The 19,105-nt window shown below is 50.9% G+C and overlaps 3 protein-coding genes across 3 annotated transcripts; 1 reads left to right on the top strand and 2 right to left on the bottom strand.

Moving 5' to 3' along the window:
• Positions 1 to 3,670: 3,670 nt before the first annotated feature.
• LOC121590995 (ATP-dependent RNA helicase SUV3 homolog, mitochondrial) lies at positions 3,671 to 6,492 on the bottom strand. Its single transcript, XM_041911246.1, has 3 exons — positions 5,880 to 6,492; positions 5,293 to 5,796; positions 3,671 to 5,211 (listed from the first exon to the last, which is right to left on the bottom strand). The coding sequence occupies exons 1-3, from the start codon at positions 6,490 to 6,492 to the stop codon at positions 3,725 to 3,727; spliced, it is 2,604 nt and encodes an 867-aa protein (XP_041767180.1). The 3' UTR covers positions 3,671 to 3,724.
• A 296-nt stretch (positions 6,493 to 6,788) lies between these two features.
• On the top strand, positions 6,789 to 7,807 carry LOC121590997 (charged multivesicular body protein 3). Its single transcript, XM_041911251.1, has 2 exons — positions 6,789 to 6,881; positions 6,956 to 7,807. Exons 1-2 carry the CDS (start codon positions 6,837 to 6,839, stop codon positions 7,574 to 7,576), a joined length of 666 nt encoding a protein of 221 aa, XP_041767185.1. The 5' UTR covers positions 6,789 to 6,836; the 3' UTR covers positions 7,577 to 7,807.
• A 1,642-nt stretch (positions 7,808 to 9,449) lies between these two features.
• On the bottom strand, positions 9,450 to 18,828 carry LOC121590994 (attractin). The gene is made up of 6 exons (XM_041911245.1): positions 17,426 to 18,828; positions 11,881 to 15,048; positions 11,689 to 11,815; positions 11,513 to 11,599; positions 11,353 to 11,434; positions 9,450 to 11,263 (listed from the first exon to the last, which is right to left on the bottom strand). The coding sequence occupies exons 1-6, from the start codon at positions 17,758 to 17,760 to the stop codon at positions 11,109 to 11,111; spliced, it is 3,954 nt and encodes a 1,317-aa protein (XP_041767179.1). The 5' UTR covers positions 17,761 to 18,828; the 3' UTR covers positions 9,450 to 11,108.
• Between the last annotated feature and the right edge of the window lie 277 nt (positions 18,829 to 19,105).

Raw genomic sequence — 19,105 nt, 5'->3', positions numbered from 1 at the left:
TCACTTACGATGACGGGGATGTTTTGCGATCGTACACGTGCGCGAGATACAATGATCCACACATGTCCCCACCAATTGGGTAAAGGAGAATGAAACTCGTTCTTGAATCGCGTCTTTCAAAGTTAAACCCGTGTTTGGCTGTAAAATTCCTTCGATAGATTGTACCAAAAAGATTTTCCAGTACAAGGTCATTTGGTCGAGTCAAAAAAAAACATACCCACCACCCACACACAGTCATCTTGCGCGCATGACCACTGCAGAAGGCAACAGGAAGCGCCTGGGATATTAATATGATTAACAAATTTTATAGCCAATGTGCGGGCGCAGAGGGCAAGGTGAGGGACAGACCATACGGTGAATGGCTGGAACGAGGGTGGCGTGCAGTTTTACAACCGCTTGTGAAATTACCTTTCATACTCTTTTGATAAGCATTTTTTTTACGATTTCTCATTCTCGCCGTATACTTAAACCAGGAGAGAAACTGATTGATAGTATGAGCGACACCGATCAAGAGAAAAGTATCCTCGCTCTCTTTTTATCCTCACAGCATCCATTTCGGCGGATGGATTTAAAGCGATTTTCAAATTGGATAACAGGAGAGCAGCCACAATTGGAGGTAGCTCTTATCAGCAGACAAACATGCATGATCCTTTTCTCGCCAAAGGACTGTCTGATCGATTAGGTGCCTGCTCTTTCTCGCCGTATACTTAAACCAGGAGAGAAACTGATTGATAGTATGAGCGACATCGATCGAGAGAAAAATATCTTCGTTCTCTTTTATCCTCACAGCATCCATTCCAGCGGATGGGCTTGAAGCGATTTTCAAATTTGATAACAGGAGAGCAGCCACAATTGGAGGTAGCTCTTATCAGCAGACAAACATGCATGATCCTTTTCTCGCCAAAGGACTGTCTGATCGATTAGGTGCCTGCTCTTTCTCGCCGTATACTTAAACCAGGAGAGAAACTGATTGATAGTATGAGCGACACCGATCGAGAGAAAAATATCTTCGTTCTCTTTTATCCTCACAGCATCCATTCCAGCGGATGGGCTTGAAGCGATTTTCAAATTTGATAACAGGAGAGCAGCCACAATTGGAGGTAGCTCTTATCAGCAGACAAACATCATGTTAAACAAACATGCATGATCCTTTTCTCGCCAAAGGACTGTCTGATCGATTAGGTGCCTGCTCTTTCTCGCCGTATACTTAAACCAGGAGAGAAACTGATTGATAGTATGAGCGACACCGATCGAGAGGAAAGGATCCTCGCTCTCTTTTATTTTTCGCGGATGGATTTAAAGCGATTTTCAAATTGGATAACAGGAGAGCAGCCACAATTGGAGGTAGCTCTTATCAGCAGACAAACATGCATGATCCTTTTCTCGCCAAAGGACTGTCTGATCGATTAGGTGCCTGCTCTTTCTCGCCGTATACTTAAACCAGGAGAGAAACTGATTGATAGTATGAGCGACATCGATCGAGAGAAAAATATCTTCGTTCTCTTTTATCCTCACAGCATCCATTCCAGCGGATGGGCTTGAAGCGATTTTCAAATTTGATAACAGGAGAGCAGCCACAATTGGAGGTAGCTCTTATCAGCAGACAAACATGCATGATCCTTTTCTCGCCAAAGGACTGTCTGATCGATTAGGTGCCTGCTCTTTCTCGCCGTATACTTAAACCAGGAGAGAAACTGATTGATAGTATGAGCGACACCGATCGAGAGAAAAGTATCCTCGCTCTCTTTTTATCCTTACAGCATCCATTCCAGCGGATGGGCTTGAAGCGATTTTCAAATTTGATAACAGGAGAGCAGCCACAATTGGAGGTAGCTCTTATCAGCAGACAAACATCATGTTAAACAAACATGCATGATCCTTTTCTCGCCAAAGGACTGTCTGATCGATTAGGTGCCTGCTCTTTCTCGCCGCATACTTAAACCAGGAGAGAAACTGATTGATAGTATGAGCGACACCGATCGAGAGGAAAGTATCCTCGCTCTCTTTTTATCCTCACAGCATCCATTTCGGCGGATGGATTTAAAGCGATTTTCAAATTGGATAACAGGAGAGCAGCCACAATTGGAGGTAGCTCTTATCAGCAGACAAACATGCATGATCCTTTTCTCGCCAAAGGACTGTCTGATCGATTAGGTGCCTGCTCGTTCTCGCCGTATACTTAAACCAGGAGAGAAACTGATTGATAGTATGAGCGACACCGATCAAGAGAAAAGTATCCTCGCTCTCTTTTTATCCTTACAGCATCCATTCCAGCGGATGGGCTTGAAGCGATTTTCAAATTTGATAACAGGAGAGCAGCCACAATTGGAGGTAGCTCTTATCAGCAGACAAACATGCATGATCCTTTTCTCGCCAAAGGACTGTCTGATCGATTAGGTGCCTGCTCTTTCTCGCCGTATACTTAAACCAGGAGAGAAACTGATTGATAGTATGAGCGACACCGATCGAGAGAAAAATATCTTCGTTCTCTTTTATCCTCACAGCATCCATTCCAGCGGATGGGCTTGAAGCGATTTTCAAATTTGATAACAGGAGAGCAGCCACAATTGGAGGTAGCTCTTATCAGCAGACAAACATCATGTTAAACAAACATGCATGATCCTTTTCTCGCCAAAGGACTGTCTGATCGATTAGGTGCCTGCTCTTTCTCGCCGTATACTTAAACCAGGAGAGAAACTGATTGATAGTATGAGCGACACCGATCGAGAGGAAAGGATCCTCGCTCTCTTTTATCCTCACAGCATCCATTTCGGCGGATGGATTTAAAGCGATTTTCAAATTGGATAACAGGAGAGCAGCCACAATTGGAGGTAGCTCTTATCAGCAGACAAACATGCATGATCCTTTTCTCGCCAAAGGACTGTCTGATCGATTAGGTGCCTGCTCGTTCTCGCCGTATACTTAAACCAGGAGAGAAACTGATTGATAGTATGAGCGACACCGATCAAGAGAAAAGTATCCTCGCTCTCTTTTTATCCTTACAGCATCCATTCCAGCGGATGGGCTTGAAGCGATTTTCAAATTTGATAACAGGAGAGCAGCCACAATTGGAGGTAGCTCTTATCAGCAGACAAACATGCATGATCCTTTTCTCGCCAAAGGACTGTCTGATCGATTAGGTGCCTGCTCTTTCTCGCCGTATACTTAAACCAGGAGAGAAACTGATTGATAGTATGAGCGACACCGATCGAGAGAAAAATATCTTCGTTCTCTTTTATCCTCACAGCATCCATTCCAGCGGATGGGCTTGAAGCGATTTTCAAATTTGATAACAGGAGAGCAGCCACAATTGGAGGTAGCTCTTATCAGCAGACAAACATGCATGATCCTTTTCTCGCCAAAGGACTGTCTGATCGATTAGGTGCCTGCTCTTTCTCGCCGTATACTTAAACCAGGAGAGAAACTGATTGATAGTATGAGCGACACCGATCGAGAGGAAAGTATCCTCGCTCTCTTTTTATCCTCACAGCATCCATTCCAGCTGATGGATTTGGCGTATTTCTTCATGCTCGAATATTACGGGAGGATCATTAAACAAAGCATGCTCTAACTTCAATCCCTCTGCCAAGTGCAATGCGTTTTGCCAACATTTAGGCGTTGATGACTGTGGGCAAAGTATTCAGCAAATAAAACAGTAAGCACGCACGCATTGTACTAGCACGTTTCTTTTTGTTTTATTATTACCATCTCGTCACCCGAACGTTCACTTCATTTTGCGCGAGCCTTTTCGGCGTCCCGGTCCCTTCTTCCCACCATCAAACGGATCGTCTTCATCGTCCGCTCCTCCGCCGCCTTTCCCCGTACGTTTTGCCTGCTGGTCCCATTCTTGCTTTAGCTCCTGTAGCATCGCTGGCGTTAGCAGTCCCTGGGCTAGCAGTCGCTCGGTCAGGCGGCCGCGCGTACCACCCGCCCCGGCCCCGGCCTCCCGATAGTACTTGCTCTTCTTCTGCCGCATCACGAACGAATCCTCGTCCGGTGTGTTGGTGGAAACCGCCGTTTCCGAGTTTTTCAGCAGCTTCGTTATCTGAAACACGCCCTGCTGAATGATGTCGTCCAGCTCGCGCTGTATATCGCGCACCAGCTTCTCGTCGGGGAAGAGGTCCGGAAACCGGTAGCTCAACCACAGGTACAGATCCAGCACGTCGAACACCGCCTCCAGGTGCACCAGGTCGATAATGGTGCGCGGCAGCTGGAACGGCCAGCCACACTGATTGCACAGCCAGTCGAACGTGACTGGCTCGTTGCGACTGTACCGGCGCGCGTACTTCAGGAACATGGAGCACACAAACGGCATGTTGCGGTTGATGGGCGCACAGCAGAATATGTAGCGCGCCCGCAGTGGCAGCGGCACGTGCTGGATCGTTTCGGCCAGAAACTTAAAGTCTTCCGTGTTGCACATAAAGTACAGCGAGTCGTCTACCGTGCTGAGCGACACGAAGATCTCCATCAGGTTGCTGAGTGTCGCGTTCGGCAGATGGTACGCGTACAGTTCGATCATGTCCGCCGTCGGATGCAGGCCGGCCTGGGTCAGCGGGTCCGGCGTTTGGCCCAGTATGCTCTTCAGCGTCGGTAAATCTTCCGCCTTAAACGTCGTCACGTAGCCCTCCTCCCACTTCATCCCGTACCGACCGGCCCGGCCGGCAATCTGCAGTGCCGCCGATACGGAAATCGTGTCCATCTCTTTCTCCCCCTTCTGGTTCATCGTCGGCTTGATCATCGAGTAGAATATGACGCGCCGGATGCTCAGGTTCAGCCCCATGCCGATCGCGTCCGTGGCCACCAGCACCTTGCAGCTGTTGTTCGGGTCGTTAAACTTTGCCGCCTGGGCGAGCTTGGTGCCGGGCGGCAGGCCACCGTATATGACCGCGACCTCCTTGCCGCGGGCTTCAATTTCGCGCGACACCGCGTAAATGTCGTTCTTGCTGAAGCACACGATGCAGTCGCCGGGCAGCACGTTGTCGAGCGTTTGCAGCGCCTGCTCCTCGATGTGCAACGGCGTGAGACGCTTGTAGTTCCGCACCTCGAGCGATTCGTGCGTCGTTTCGCACAGCTTTTGCAGCAGATCGGCCGTGCCCGGTTCGCCGCACACGTGGATTTCCTCCGCCATCAGGCCCAAGAACGCTCTCGTCCACGCCCAGCCACGCCCGACGTCCTTCAGCAGCTGTATTTCGTCGATTACTGCTACCTCATCTGACGGGAAATGGGAGCAGGGGGGAAATAATTCAGTCCACGAGCTTACACTGGAGATGCAAAGACTTCTTTTCTACTCACAAGGTGTATTGATGGAAGTCATTTCCACCGTGCAGGCCACATGCGCCGACGGTTTCCCTTCCGGGTTGGCGAACTTGCGCTCCTCGCCCGTCACCAGATCACAGGCCGTTCCTCGCTGATTGCTCTTGTTGTACACCTCACTGGCCAGCAGCTTCAGTGGCCCACAGTAGACGCCCGATTTGGCTGCCAGGAAGCGCTCCATCGCATGGTACGTCTTGCCCGAGTTGGTGGGCCCCGAGTGGAAAATCACCTTGCGGTTCATGCCGCGCGCGCTCGGGTACCAGTTGGCCGGTTGCCGGAGGTCCGATATTTTCTTCAAATCATCCATACACTCAAGGTGGGGGAAGATTTGCTTCACGTGCCGCAAAAAGTAGGGGAAGATGTCGTCCACGTGCCCCGCACCCTGCAGTATATCGCTGAGCACCACGTGCAGATCGGCCGGCAGCGCGTCCGTGTCGAGACAGTACTTGCGGAAGCTAACGAAGGCTTGCTGCTGCAGATTCGCTATGGATTGGAGGAGAGCAAGCGTATTGTTACCAAGCGCTTTCCTAACTTCAAACTTAAAACCCCGAAGCAATATCACTTACAATCGATACCATTTTCCAGACAGAGAAACTTGATCTCCTTCCGATTGCTAAACTTCAGTATCACCTTTAACATTTCCGCCTTATCTAACGCTCCCGTCAGCTCGGCGCCGACATTTATATCGTCCGGGCTGGGCCGTATTGGGATCGGCGTAAACAGTCGCGTGTCGTCCTTTTTGCCCCGGTACGACGTGCCTGCCGTAGCGGGGCTGCCGGGGTGGAGCAATGTTCGCCGAACACCGACCGTACCGCGTGATACACTGTGCACTGAGTTTAGCATCGCCCGGCAGCATCGCGTCCATCGGGGACCGTTGACCAGCATTTTGTCTGCTGATGCAGTATTGTGTAATTCCGTGCGACCACTACAGAAACCCGGCAAAAGTAATTGCGCCTGCACGGCAAGCGCACACGACCCGGCCGTTCGCGTTTGTTTTGATCCTGCACGTGTGCTGACAGTAGAGGCAACTGTCAAATCGAACACACACACACGCGCGCATTCACGCACATTGGCATCGACGATGACAGCGGTTTGTTTACACATATTGCAGCACGGAAAAATATTCACACAAAAAACAGCAAAATACGAGCAAATCTGCTTCCCCGTAGCGTGGACCATGTAAAAGCAACGCGTTTCGATTGTAAAAATATCGCGAAGAAAGGAAATTACCCGTTAGCACAAACTATCCAACCCAGTCAACATATCTGTCAAACTCAAGGGCATTTGCATTCCTTCACTGCAGCGCCAGCAGTTGCGCTCGGTTCGGTGGTGAATCATAACAAAACAAATGCAATAATAAGCTGGCTGTGAAAGGAAGTGAAGAAGGTGGTGCGCTCTTTCGCTGGTTTTCGGCAGTTAATTGGCTGTGCAGTAGGAACTCCACTTAAATCACCTAGTTTATTCCGTTCATCGCTGTTTAGTGCGCGTGATTGTACAGTTGTTTTTCTTTTCCATTCGCAACGATGGGTCTGTTTGGCAAATCACAGGACCGCAATCCGAAAGATATGGTAAGCGACGCAAATGATCGAACCGCCTGCCTAGATGCTCACCTTTTTACTCTTCCACCCTTGCACACACACAGGTGCAGGAATGGTCGTCAAAGCTGCGCAAGGAATCGTTCGCACTCGACCGCCAGGTACGGTCCATCCAGCGAGAGGAGGACAAAATCAAACGGTCGCTGAAGGAGGCGGCGAAAAAGAACGACAAGGAAGTGTGCACGATACTGGCCAAGGAGCTGATTCGATCGCGCAAAGCGATCAACAAAATCTACACCAGCAAGGCGCACATCAACTCGGTGCAGCTGCAGATGAAGAACCAGATGGCGACCGTGCGGGTGGCCGGCTCCCTGGCCAAGTCGACCGAGGTGATGCAGGCGATGCAGGCGCTCGTGAAGCTGCCGGAGGTGGCCGCCTCGATGCGCGAAATGTCGAAGGAAATGATGAAGGCCGGCATCATCGAGGAGATGATCGACGAAACGATGGAATCGCTCGAGGACGTCGAGGAGATGGAGGAGGAAGCGCAGAAGGAGATCGATCACGTGCTGTGGGAAATTACGGCGGGCAAGCTGGGCGAGGCACCGGCCACCCCGCTCGCTAACCCGACCAAGGACGAACCGTCGACGTCGCGCGCCGAAGCGGAGGACGCGGACGAGGAGGACGATATGAAGGAAATGCAGAACCGATTGCAGGCGCTGCGTTCGTGAAGAGGGCCGGGGTTTGCACATGGCACACATCGGCGGGTGCTTTTGCTTAACACACCTAACCCCCACCCTTACCTACACCTTAAATACACTGTCCCGTGCGCGTTACGATGTTTTGTCTAGGTATTTGCCCGTAAAGAATGGTGCGATTTAATGAAGAGTAAGAACCACTATCCTGTAAGGACCTTCTTCCCCGTTTGATGAACGTTACAAAATAAAATATAATTTATCTTACCTCGACCGTTCGTTCGTTTCAGTCACACCCTTTTGCCACACCAGAATTACGGTTTTTGGTATTCTTGACTTTTCTTTTATTACTGCCAACAAATGCCGTTAAAATACTTAATTTCTTCCATTTCTCTTGCTTTTTCCCGATGTCTGTCATTGGTGATGGTGGTGGTGGAGTGAGTGGAGAAGTGGATTTCGTTTGATTTTCGGCTTTGTAAGATAAAAACCCCCCGGACACGTTTATTCCAGCTCTAGCTTTGCTTCAAAATCTTCCCTTCGTTGCACTACAAAACGCACACCCTCGTGTTGTATACTATTTCTGCCGGCCTCCATCCATGCCTACTTGCTCGCTCGTGCTGATCTCTCGACTGCCTGCTTTGCTCACCGTATTTGCTTATATGTATGCGCGGGGTTGCCATGCCAGTCAACCTCTGTTTCGGCACACTCTAACCAACTCATCGTGTATGTGTGCTGTTGTTTAAAATTCGTATCCTTCTCTTTCCTACTCCGACCCCATCAACCACCGCTGCCCGTCCCCTTACGGTTTATTGCTTACCATACCATCTCCGGGGGGTTTCGGTGTGCTATGCTGGCATCGATTACACTTCCAGAGGCTATATAGTATCGAAACCAAACGAGCTAACCCAAAACCAAACCAATTTCGGTGACCATGTGTATGATCCTGCATTTAAAAAAGCATTATATATATATGTGTGTGTATGTGTGTGTGGGGGTCAAGGATAATCGGGCGCATCGCACTCTCAAATAATGTAATTTGTGTTCAGTTCATATGTATACATATTCTTTTATATTATAGTCACAGTCTCTCTGCAAAACGGAAACACGTTAGCACACACACACACGTATACGCTTATGCTAAATTTTGTTGAAAGGCGACAAACGCCCATGCCTCTTTGTTCTGCGATGTGGGAAAGTGTCCGAGGGCGATATTGTTTCATTGCTGCAGCGCATATACACCCCACAAACACACCAAGGGTGGTTGTTTTTTGTTTAAATGTCCTTATTCGTTGCGATAATATCCTAAAGCGTTTTGTAGCAGCGGTTGTTTTCGGTGGCCTGGCCGTACTGGGTGGCCTCCTTTCACTTTTTATTTGCCAATGTTTGTATTAATCTTTACGAACACGCGCACACCTCTGTTTCAAAACCTTACCCTCGCACACGTCGTCGGTCTACCGGACTCTCTTAAAACCCCTTCCAACACACATGCACACACACACACACACACACACCCTTGGCTTACCCCTAATGCTTTGCACAAGAGAACACAACACAGATTCTGATGAAACCTATTGCTATTTAAACGCGACAGACCTTTACAAGCGACTGAGAGTGCCGCGGGAAGCTCAACAACCGACGACCATTTAGCGCACACGATCGCGATCGCGTTGGATCCTTCGTTATGGAACGGGTAGCGAGATCACTTCTAAATTGCCGTGCCGCGGTGCCGTCCGCGTGACACAGTGACGGAAAACCCCGGAAAACAAAACCAAAACGCAAAACCAAACCCCCAAACGCGGAACTAAGACGGCATCGATGAGAACACGCGGAACAGAGGACACAGACGGCGAAGTGAAGTTCAGTGTCTGTGGATTAATAAATATCTAATAATCACATTGTTTTTTTTTTCCTTTCTCACACACACACCCAGTATTCAGTGTTTTGCTTCGCACTGCGATTTGCTTTTCCTCCGGCCACTTTCGAACCCACTACAACAACGCCTTACTAACCGCACTCTATCTGCACAGTGCCCTATCCACGTGGCACTTTCCTCCCTCTCTATAACGGCTTGGTTTTTTCTTCTTTTGTGTTATTTTGTTCCATTCTTCATTCCCGCATTACATTCTACTCTCGTTTGTCTCCATTCGATTATAGCAGCATGTTTCTATGATTTTCAGTCAATGTGTTCGCGCATAAAATCGATACCATGAATTTGGCGTAAAAATTCATGTTCCACTCACTGCTTTGGCCTAGTAGAGGATGAAAAAGTGCACAAATTAATGTTTAAAATGTATCTTGCACCTCCCCCTCTAATATTCACTGTAGTGTTTTTCTTCTTTATCTCCCTTACATCAGAGTAGATATAAACAAACAAAAACCAAAAAAGCAGAACACAATTCAAACCAATCGGATAAAGGAGAATTATTTGTTCTACCTTTTTCCCCCGCTTGTGAGTATTTTTTTACAGCACGCACACATGGGCATGTTGTAATGCAAATCAATGTCTGCAGCAAATGTAGCAAGTCCTATCCTCCGGCACTGTTGAAGAACGGCTTCACTTAAAATAGCAAATGTTACACAGCTTAAGCACACTTTTTCCGATACATCGCTTGAAAATTACGGGTCCAAGATTCGCAGATTGGCAAATGTTTGATCAATGCTGCACTGAACCATGGCCGAGAGCTCTACTCACAAACATCTGGCCATTGCTTTCAAAAATGCTTACGCACGAAACAAAAAAACAGAAAACTGAAATTCTATCCCCTGGAGACACGCACTCGTCCCACCACTTCTCTTCTTGCACGCGCTAAAAAAACGCGCCACCCCAATACAAGGCGGTCTTAGCGGTTGGTTTCTAATTACTACAGCCCCTGACTACAGCTTTAAAAATTAGACAATTAACCATGCAAAATAAACCCAACTCACTCCTCCACATTACGCTCTTTATCCGATCGTGTACTGCACGTTGCCGCTATCGGCTACCATCGTCTGCATTAGCAGCAGCAGCAGCAGCAGCTTCATGATCATTATTATTATTATTTTATAATTATTATTATTGGTAGTGTAATTAATAATTAGCATTATTGTAAACCCCACGCCTTTCTTCGCAGATGCGCGCATGTATATGTGTATGTGTGTGTGTGTTTATCTAGTCTCAGACTCTGTATTTTATCCAGGCTTGCAAGCCATTCTAGCTCGCTTTCATTCGTCTTTACCCAACGGCGGTGCCGTTTTGAATTCGCTTCACCTTCAATAAAGCTTCGTTCTTCCCTTCCCTTGCTAACTGATGTGCCCTGTTGCTGATGTCATACGTACATATACATATAGCGCCGGTTCACCTTTTCTTTTAACGGGCACACACACACACACACCGAATGCGTGGGGAAGGGAGGCGAGAGTGGGGTGGATGCGAATAGCAGTCGTTATTCGGCACATTTAGTCCACACATATTGTATGATCCCCGGAGGTCCGGCCGGCGCATTGCCGCCAAGTGTGTTTGACCCCTGCTGTGACCCCAGGTTTGCTTTGTCCAAAGGGAGGGAGGACGTACACGTAGAGACACGATATCTTATATACAGCTATCAGGGTGTTGGCTCTGCTTACGCTTAGTCTTAGGTTCCTTCGGATGTTCTATCGACGAGCGTCGCGGGTTTCCTAACGTTACTAATGCACTTGCGACGGCAAGACCTGCCGATTGACCAGGAGGAGAATGCTGAAGGCCGCCTGCAAATGGAAGTAGTTTGTGTCAGTGAGATTGTTTTGTTTCGTGTACAACTTCCTGTGACTACCCTGCCCTATCCCCTTATACCTACCCGTTGGCAGCCGGACTAGAAGCGAAAGAACTGCCGCCCTGTTGCCTTCACACGGCTCCAGCGCAATCGGACTGGGTGAGTCCTGCAAATAGAGAACACAATGCGAACGATGTAACGTACAGGATCATTTGTACGAGTGGGTAACAGTCTGATCAACTACCTTTTTACGTTTCCGCGGTGCAGCTGTGATGTTTTCTACCGCTGGCGATAGCTCGTTGTACTCTCTACTTTCAATCTCCACCAAAACCTGAGTATGTAAGTAACATCATTTTAAGGAAATGTTTCTATCCATCAAGTTTACCAGTTTTTGACCAGTTTCCCCCGAAGCACACTTACCTGCGAAAATGGTCTCGATGCCATCTGCTCCATTTCAACAAACAGACGCTGACGACGCCGGAACATATCGTAATGTTGCTTGATCTTCCACAGAATGGCCGCCATGACGAGGAGTAAGAGGAAACATCTGCATCAAAACCGTAACGGACAATTAATACATTTTACAGTACCAAACCCTGTGGTTTTACTTACGTTGAGAAGGTAATGAAGAACTGTTGCAGGTTCAGCTTCGGATACTGCGAAAACGCAATCTGTATCCAGAGCGGGGGCTGAAAGTCGTACACATACACGTAGAACGTCGTGAGCGTCACATTGTCCTCGACGCCGAACTGATGCTCGGCCTTGGAAAAGCGATACCGAAAGGTGGAGCAGTTGACGGCGGAAAACAGTGGCTTCTCGATACCGCCCGCCGTCCGGATGGTGATGTTCATGCGCGCCGCCACGCTGCACGTGATCGTAAAGTCCGCATCGATGTCCGGCTTGACCGGCGAGTTGCGGAAGTTGATCTGCGTGAAGTGGCGATCCTCCTTCTTGGACAGGTTGAACGTAAACTGGTAGTCGATCGTCAGATCGTAGTAGCACGACCCGCGGCTCGGATCGCCGTGGTAGTGGTTGGTCGCGTCGCACTTCTCGCAGTGGTCGCCCGCCAGTCCCTTGGTGCTGCAGAAGCACTTGCCCGTCTCGCTGTGGCAGTACTGGGCCTGGCCGTTGCATTCACACTTCTGGCAGATGCCCCCGTTCACCGGATTGCCCCAGAAGCCCGGCTTGCACTTGTCGCAGTTCGGGCCGAACGTTAGATTGCTGCACGGTTGCTTGCACGTCTTCGCATCCGGGCAGGTGCTGTGCCCGTTGCACTGGCAGCTCGGGCAGTGCGTAAAATGCCACCGCTGCGCCGGGCACTCCGACTCCTCGTGTGCGCCACTGTCCCCGCCCGGCAGACACTTGCCGAGCCCGGTCAGTGAGCCGTCGTCGCACCATCCGCAGGCCGGATCGTCCCGACACTGGGCGCAGGTGCGGTAGAACCCGCACTGGCTCTTGCCACTGCTCGCCGCCCGGCATTTGCTCGAACCGGTCGTCCACTCGCGACACTGGCCGTACGGGAAGCTGGCCGTGTACGCGTTCTTGTCCACGCACCGCTGCTCGTTCTGGCACCAGATGCACTCCTCCTGCGTGCAGTTGCCGCAGGACGTCAGCCCCGAGCAGGCCGGCGGGCAGGCGTCGTTCAGCGCGTCGCCCGACTTGTTCCGGCTGTACTGGCACCTGCTGTGCTCGTAGTCCCAGTGGCACACGCTGACAGCGGTGCAGGCGTGGCAGCCGTGCAGCTGCGCACACACGTGTTCATCATTGTCCGGGCAGTCTTTGAGCGCTTTGGTGGGATAAAAGTCGGCCCGGTACGTGTACGACACGTCCGGGCACTTCTCCTTCACGCAGATGCCCTTCCCGTTGCCGATGCCGCAGAACATGCAGCCGTACGCGGTCGACACGCAGCCCTGGCACGTCGTCAGCTGGCTGCACAGCTCGTAATCCATCAGCTCGTGCTGGGTCATCACCAGCCGGCTCTTTTTCGGGCACACCTCCAGTCCCTCCTGGTCGCGGTCAAACAGTCGCTCGCGCTGCACCGCGGCCGCCGGCAGGCACCGGCTCTTCTGGATGTCCCACACACACTTCACGCCCGGGCGCGCATTAAGACACTGGTCGGTGCGATTGAACGCTTGGCAGTCGCCGGGCGTAAACTGGAGCATATCGTTCACCATCTGCCCGTCGAACCCGCCGTAGACGTACAGCGACCGCTCGAACACGACGGCCGAGTGCCCGAACCGGGCCAGATCCGCGTACAGGTCGTCCGGCATCGGCTGGGCGTGCCACGAGTCGCACAGCACGTCATACACCATAAGGTCGCGCGAGTAGCACTTCGCGCCGAAGCTGTGCGAGGTATCGTTGTGCGTGTTGCCGCCGAACACCATCATCAGACCGGGCGTCAGGAAGTTGGCCGTGTGCAGGAAGCGCGCCGTCGGTGCCGTCTCCAGCAGCGTCCACAGCCGCTCGTGCGGCTCGTAGCTGTACAGTTTGTTGCTCAGCAGCTGCGAGCTGTCGCTCTCCGACACGATGCCGCCGTACACGTAGATGCGCTCGCGCAGCGGATCGTACGCGGCCGAGTGGCCGTAGCCGCCCTTCACCGGGTAGCCGCGCGTCGGCACGATGCGCCACTCGCGCGTCCCGAAGTTAAACTCCTGCACCGTGTTGAGGTAGCCGAACTGCGGCGAGTGGCCAAAGATGACCACCATCTTCTGCGAGCTACCCCCGCCGGTCAGCACCTTCTTCCCACCGACCTGGTCGTAGTTGGACACGATCGTGGCGGTGTGGCCGGCGGACCGTAGAGGCCCGCACATCTCGTACGTGTCGTTGCACTGTTCCGCCTTCACGGTGATGTTTTCCCAAATCTTGGCGCTCACATCGAACGCCCACAGCTCGCCGCAAACGCCCCTGCCCTCGATCACGCCACCGTACATGAAGATCTTGTCGCCGAAGATCACGGTCGACGCGCCGTACCGCAGCTCCGGCGCCGGCCTGCTCTCGGTGTGGGCCGTTTCCCACACCTTGCCGTTGAAGTCGTACATGTAGAGCAGGGCTTCCGCCTTGCCGTAGCTTTCGCCCGCGATCACGTACAGCGTGTCGTGAAACACGGCTGCCCCGTGCGACGCGCTGCCCGGCGGCGTGAAGCCCTCGGTTTCGCCGGCATCGATCGCCGTCCAGTAGCCGTGCGCGATCGCCTGCGAGCAGTCGTTGCCGGTGTAGCCCGCGCTGCAGACGCAGCGCTGCTGCTTCCTGTCGCACACCCCGCGCCCCAGATGGGCGGAGCAGTAGTTCGGGCAGCGGGGAATGTTGCAGGCCGCGCCGGTGAAGCCACTGTTGCAGCTGCACTCGCCATTCCAGCAGTCCCCGTTGCCGGAACAGTTGAGCGACGAGTCGTTCGTCGGGCAGGCGTTCACCTGGTACGAAATGTTGAAGCCGGACATGTTGTACGCATCGTCGCTGAAGAAGTGCAGCAGGGCCGACCCGGAGTGAGCGAACACCTCCGGGATGCGGCGGATGGTGAAGTTTTTCCTGTACATCAGCCCGCTAAACACGGCCAGCAGCGGCGACTCGACCGAATCGCCATCGTACACGTACAGATGGTCCCAGCCGCACTCGGTCGCGAACTCTTCCAGGTGCAGCCGAATCACCGATGGACGGCCCGGCTCGGTCAACACCTTGTCGGTGATGCTGTTGTGCTCGCGGGCATCGATCAGCCAGCTGCACTTGACGCCGATCGAGTAGTTTCCCAGCCCATCGTGGATGCTGCCCGATGGTTCCGTCAGTCTAAAATGGAAAACACACCAAATAATAAGCTTAAGTACGTACTGTTTACGGGTGGTTTCGCTTTTTAACTTTTTTACACTTAGAGAACCCCTTTGCTTAACAGATTTGCTTCTCTATACTTGTCGATAGCGAAAAGAATTCAGTGCTGCAAAATGTCACTGTCAATGTCATAAAAAAATCTGACTGACACAAAATCCATGTCAGCGTCACGTACTCAATTTTGATAATCAGGAGCAGCACCTCCAAATGATTGGTGTGCACAAAGCATTCTTGGTGACATTTTTGCGACCAACGCTTAGTCAGTCACTATGTAAAGATTTTTTTTTACTATGATCTGTTTTGCAAAATGTCACTAACATAGTCATGACAAATTTCGGCTGAAAATAAAAAGCATCACAAACTCTACTGTGATGATCATAGGTGACACTCAAACAGTTGTTGCGTCCATCACATGCTTGGTGACATTTGTTTAGCACTCAACTCTTGGCCACTTACTTGGTCACGGCATTTTCAGTCGGTGATCATCACGATAGTTGGGAGGGATAGGGAGATATCCAAGAATCAAAATGAGAATGGTGTCTTGCTCTGTTTGACCCCACAGACCATCAAACCAGAAGCAACATTATCACCGACACAAAATGTCGTGAGCAAGTGAATGATCAAGAGTTGGTCGATAAACAAAATGTCATCAAGCATGTGATTGATCCACCAACTGTTTGAGTCTTACCTCTGATCATCTCAGTTGTGTTCGTGAGCTGATATGAGCTTCGTTTCAGTCATGAGTGTCATGGTGTGACTAATTGGAATTTGGCAGCACTGTTCACAGCCATAAAAAGTGCTGACTATGCTTTGCTTATGATGATGCTCATTACGGCATAAAGCTTAGCTTGTGAGTATCAGCAGTGAGCATCAAGCTACCACAGATATGTTCATTGTTTTCGTTGGTGAAAATCTCGTGATGCTCATGACATTTTTGCAGCACCGAAAGAATTAAATACAAACTAAGCAATGTCTTATCAGCTAACGACCTTGAAACATATTTTTGGGACACTTTTCGTACCAAAACTTTACCTACTACTAAAAACATTCCAACCTCATCGTTCAACAAACATGCCCGCACATACGCGGACACGCTGGTGATTGGTGATATCATTGCGCGTTTATGTTCCCTTCCATTTGGGGCTGTTATCGTATCACCCCCACGGCTCGCAACCATACGGATAGCCTACTTGGCGTCTTGTAGCTCTGCCACAGCTCCGAAACCATAAAGAAACTGGCCCAAGATAATGTGAGATGAGACGGTCACTCTGTCTCTCTCACACACACCCTGTATCTCTCTCTCTCTCTCTCACTCTCTCGCTCTGTGCTATTGCTCAACGCTCACCCCAAACGTAATTAAAGTCCCGAACAGATAAGACCCAATCCCGTGCACACCAAATTGCCACCAAAGCCAAGCGAACAAACAAAGTGGAAAAAGAATCCACCTCCAAAATTGCTCCCCACGAGTCGAGGACGGGGAGAAAAAAACGGAACACAATTCAACCCAATTTTCTGCCGCTTCGGGTATGATTTTTCTCACCCCGACAACATCGATGTCGGAGTTGGCCGTGGATTATGGACCTTTCTGGGGGAGATGGACCTTTCTTCTCCATTATGACCAATGAACAAGAAGCTACCGTTCGTGGCACGAAGGATGTGCAACAGAACCGAATTGCCCTCACGATATCTGCGTATACGCACACGCGGTGAGGGGTGATTGTATTTATAACTTTTCATGTTAAGCCATTTTTTCTACGGTTTTATACATGCGGACGGTTGGCATTTGCTAACAGCTGTTCTATTCCGTTGTGCTTCCAAAAGCCACCCACAAACACACGCACACAAACACGGTGGGTGGACCAAAACCAATAGTGAATTGATGGACACATCCAAAAAGTGCAGCAAGAGAAGCATTTGATTGGATTCACTCGCACGGAAAATACGCACGGTGGCGCAGAACAGCGGCGCTTCCAGTTCCATTCGCCGCTTTTCCATGGCCAACTTTAATCCGATTACAGAACGGCGGCGTTCCAAAGTAGGCTCTAGATGAGCGCGACCAGCAGGCGGGTCGGGTTTTGAACTGGTATTGGGGTGGCCGAGGAGGGGGGGGGGAGGGAGGAATAGCTTCCAGAGAGCACAGTGGAGAGCTTCAAATGCAGGTCACTGGGACGGCAGTGCTTCGGGAGAGTGTACAGTGATCCCCGGTCGTCCCATCTGCCCCATCCCCGTCGTTGATTCTTGTGCTGTTGTTTTTCCTCCTCCTTCTTCTCCCTTCCACACTCTCTTTCTACCTTTTCCTCCTTTTGTAGCAAACAGGTTTCGAAATGACGACACTTACCTAACCTTACCACCGCAGAATTGGCACTCGGACCCCTGCCAGCCGTCCGGACAGAGGCAGGTGCCGTTCTTGCAGACGCCACCGTTCATGCAGCGCACCTCGCTGCACTTGCCGGGGTCGGCCACCCCGGCCAGCCCGTGGCTCGAGACGAGCACGGTCGGGCCGAGATGGCACGATAAAGCGAGCAGCACCAGCAGCGCAAGGCGCCACACACTGCTGTGGGGGCCCGCGGGCCGGCCACCCACCATCGGCCGGATCGGTGGGGGGTCCCGTTTTCTTCGGTACTTGGATTTGTGCAGCAGATAAACAAACATTTGCAGATGCTCGAGCGGCATTCCGCTTCGCTGCACTTCCGGAAGACCACTCCACTTTCGAACGGCAAATCACCCGGGACCAGGTGCGGAGAGAGGGGGCGGGGGGACGTGAAGGCTATTCGTTGCGACAGCCAGAACACACACACATGTACACACACACACACACGCGTGAACACTACTGTTTTGTCAACGCTCTCTTGCAACAACGGAGGTGTGTGTGTGTGTGTGTTGTGCCTTCGATTATCCCGTCCCGACACAAAAACAAACACGCGGAAGGAAGGAAGGATGGCGCCGATCGGCCGGAATTATTGCCCTTTTGCACTTGTGCTAAACAAATAACGCACACACACACACTGGCACGGGCGAAAAAAAACACACTCACGGATTCACCCCAAAACTCTGTTGGACACACGCACACACACAGAGACACAGACACACACTCGATGCACACCACGAGCTTTCCACTAAGCAGACGACGACTTTTGCAGGACCGTTCGGTAGGGCAGGGTGGAAGCACCCTCGTGCCGTCTGCTGCCCTACTTGCTGACCCAATACCGCACGCACGTACACATACACACACACACACAGTTGCCTTTCTGCTGCACCGTATGACCGCCCCCCTCCTGCGCGGACGAAGGCAGCCAGGGGCCGAGTTCGGGTGACGATGGGGAATGCAAATCTCGCTACTCCTTCGCGGCTCACTTTCCTTTCGCTAGCGCCATTGCACCGACGAACGACTCTTGACACGGTCTTGCACGGAACGGTGTCACATTCTGCACGGCGAGGGGGTTTGTGTGTGTGGCGGAGGGTTAACAAAATCACGGACTAGCGCTCACACACAGCTGCGTATCCTCCTGTTCGTCACCATTCGCCAAAGGGGAACTGGCGCCCGGGACGTATTTGTCTGCTTTCTGCGCGTTTAGCTGCTTAATCACCCCCGGCCGTGGCTCTTCCTGTCCAGTGGTTGACGGAACAGATTTCCTGCTGAGTTTTTTTCACACTCCTTTCTTTCTTCTGCGTGACTTTTTCGCTGCTTCTCCACTGTCAGCTTGTTTGGTTGTGTTCTTTGGTGTTTTTATTTACGTGCTGTGTCGCTCACTGTCACCCCGGAAGTGGTCAAATGTGTGACATTTTAATGGAAGATTTGTTATCAATATTTGCTTCAGAAAATAACAAAAAGAAAAAAGCATTCTAAAATTTAAATTAAAAGGAGAATAGCTCATTTTTTAATATTGAAAATTACTTTTTCAAAATATTGATGATGACCGCACAGTGGTAGCCTCGCTGCAAAACACGTAGAAATAACTAACTTATTTCGAACCGTTCGACCGTTTACATCACAAATGATTAATCGAAGAACCTTTTT

The sequence above is a fragment of the Anopheles merus genome, chromosome 2R (genome assembly GCF_017562075.2).
Source record: "Anopheles merus strain MAF chromosome 2R, AmerM5.1, whole genome shotgun sequence".
NCBI classification, from domain to species: domain Eukaryota; kingdom Metazoa; phylum Arthropoda; class Insecta; order Diptera; family Culicidae; genus Anopheles; species Anopheles merus.
Note: the sequence above shows the minus strand (reverse complement) of the source record. Positions and strands in the feature narration are given on the sequence as shown.

Bases quoted from the DNA above. Each gene is read 5' to 3' on its own strand.
- LOC121590995 (XM_041911246.1), bottom strand. From the start codon at position 6,492: ATGGTCCACGCTACGGGGAAGCAGATTTGCTCGTATTTTGCTGTTTTT. The intron at 5,797-5,879 runs GTAAGTGATATT...TCCAATCCATAG, and splicing joins TCTGGAAAATGGTATCGATT to CGAATCTGCAGCAGCAAGCC. The intron at 5,212-5,292 runs GTGAGTAGAAAA...ATTTCCCGTCAG, and splicing joins GACTTCCATCAATACACCTT to ATGAGGTAGCAGTAATCGAC.
- LOC121590997 (XM_041911251.1), top strand. From the start codon at position 6,837: ATGGGTCTGTTTGGCAAATCACAGGACCGCAATCCGAAAGATATG. The intron at 6,882-6,955 runs GTAAGCGACGCA...GCACACACACAG, and splicing joins ACCGCAATCCGAAAGATATG to GTGCAGGAATGGTCGTCAAA.
- LOC121590994 (XM_041911245.1), bottom strand. From the start codon at position 17,760: ATGCCGCTCGAGCATCTGCAAATGTTTGTTTATCTGCTGCACAAATCC. The intron at 11,816-11,880 runs GTAAGTAAAACC...GTTTTGATGCAG, and splicing joins TTCTTCATTACCTTCTCAAC to ATGTTTCCTCTTACTCCTCG. The intron at 11,600-11,688 runs GTAAGTGTGCTT...TTACATACTCAG, and splicing joins CATCGAGACCATTTTCGCAG to GTTTTGGTGGAGATTGAAAG.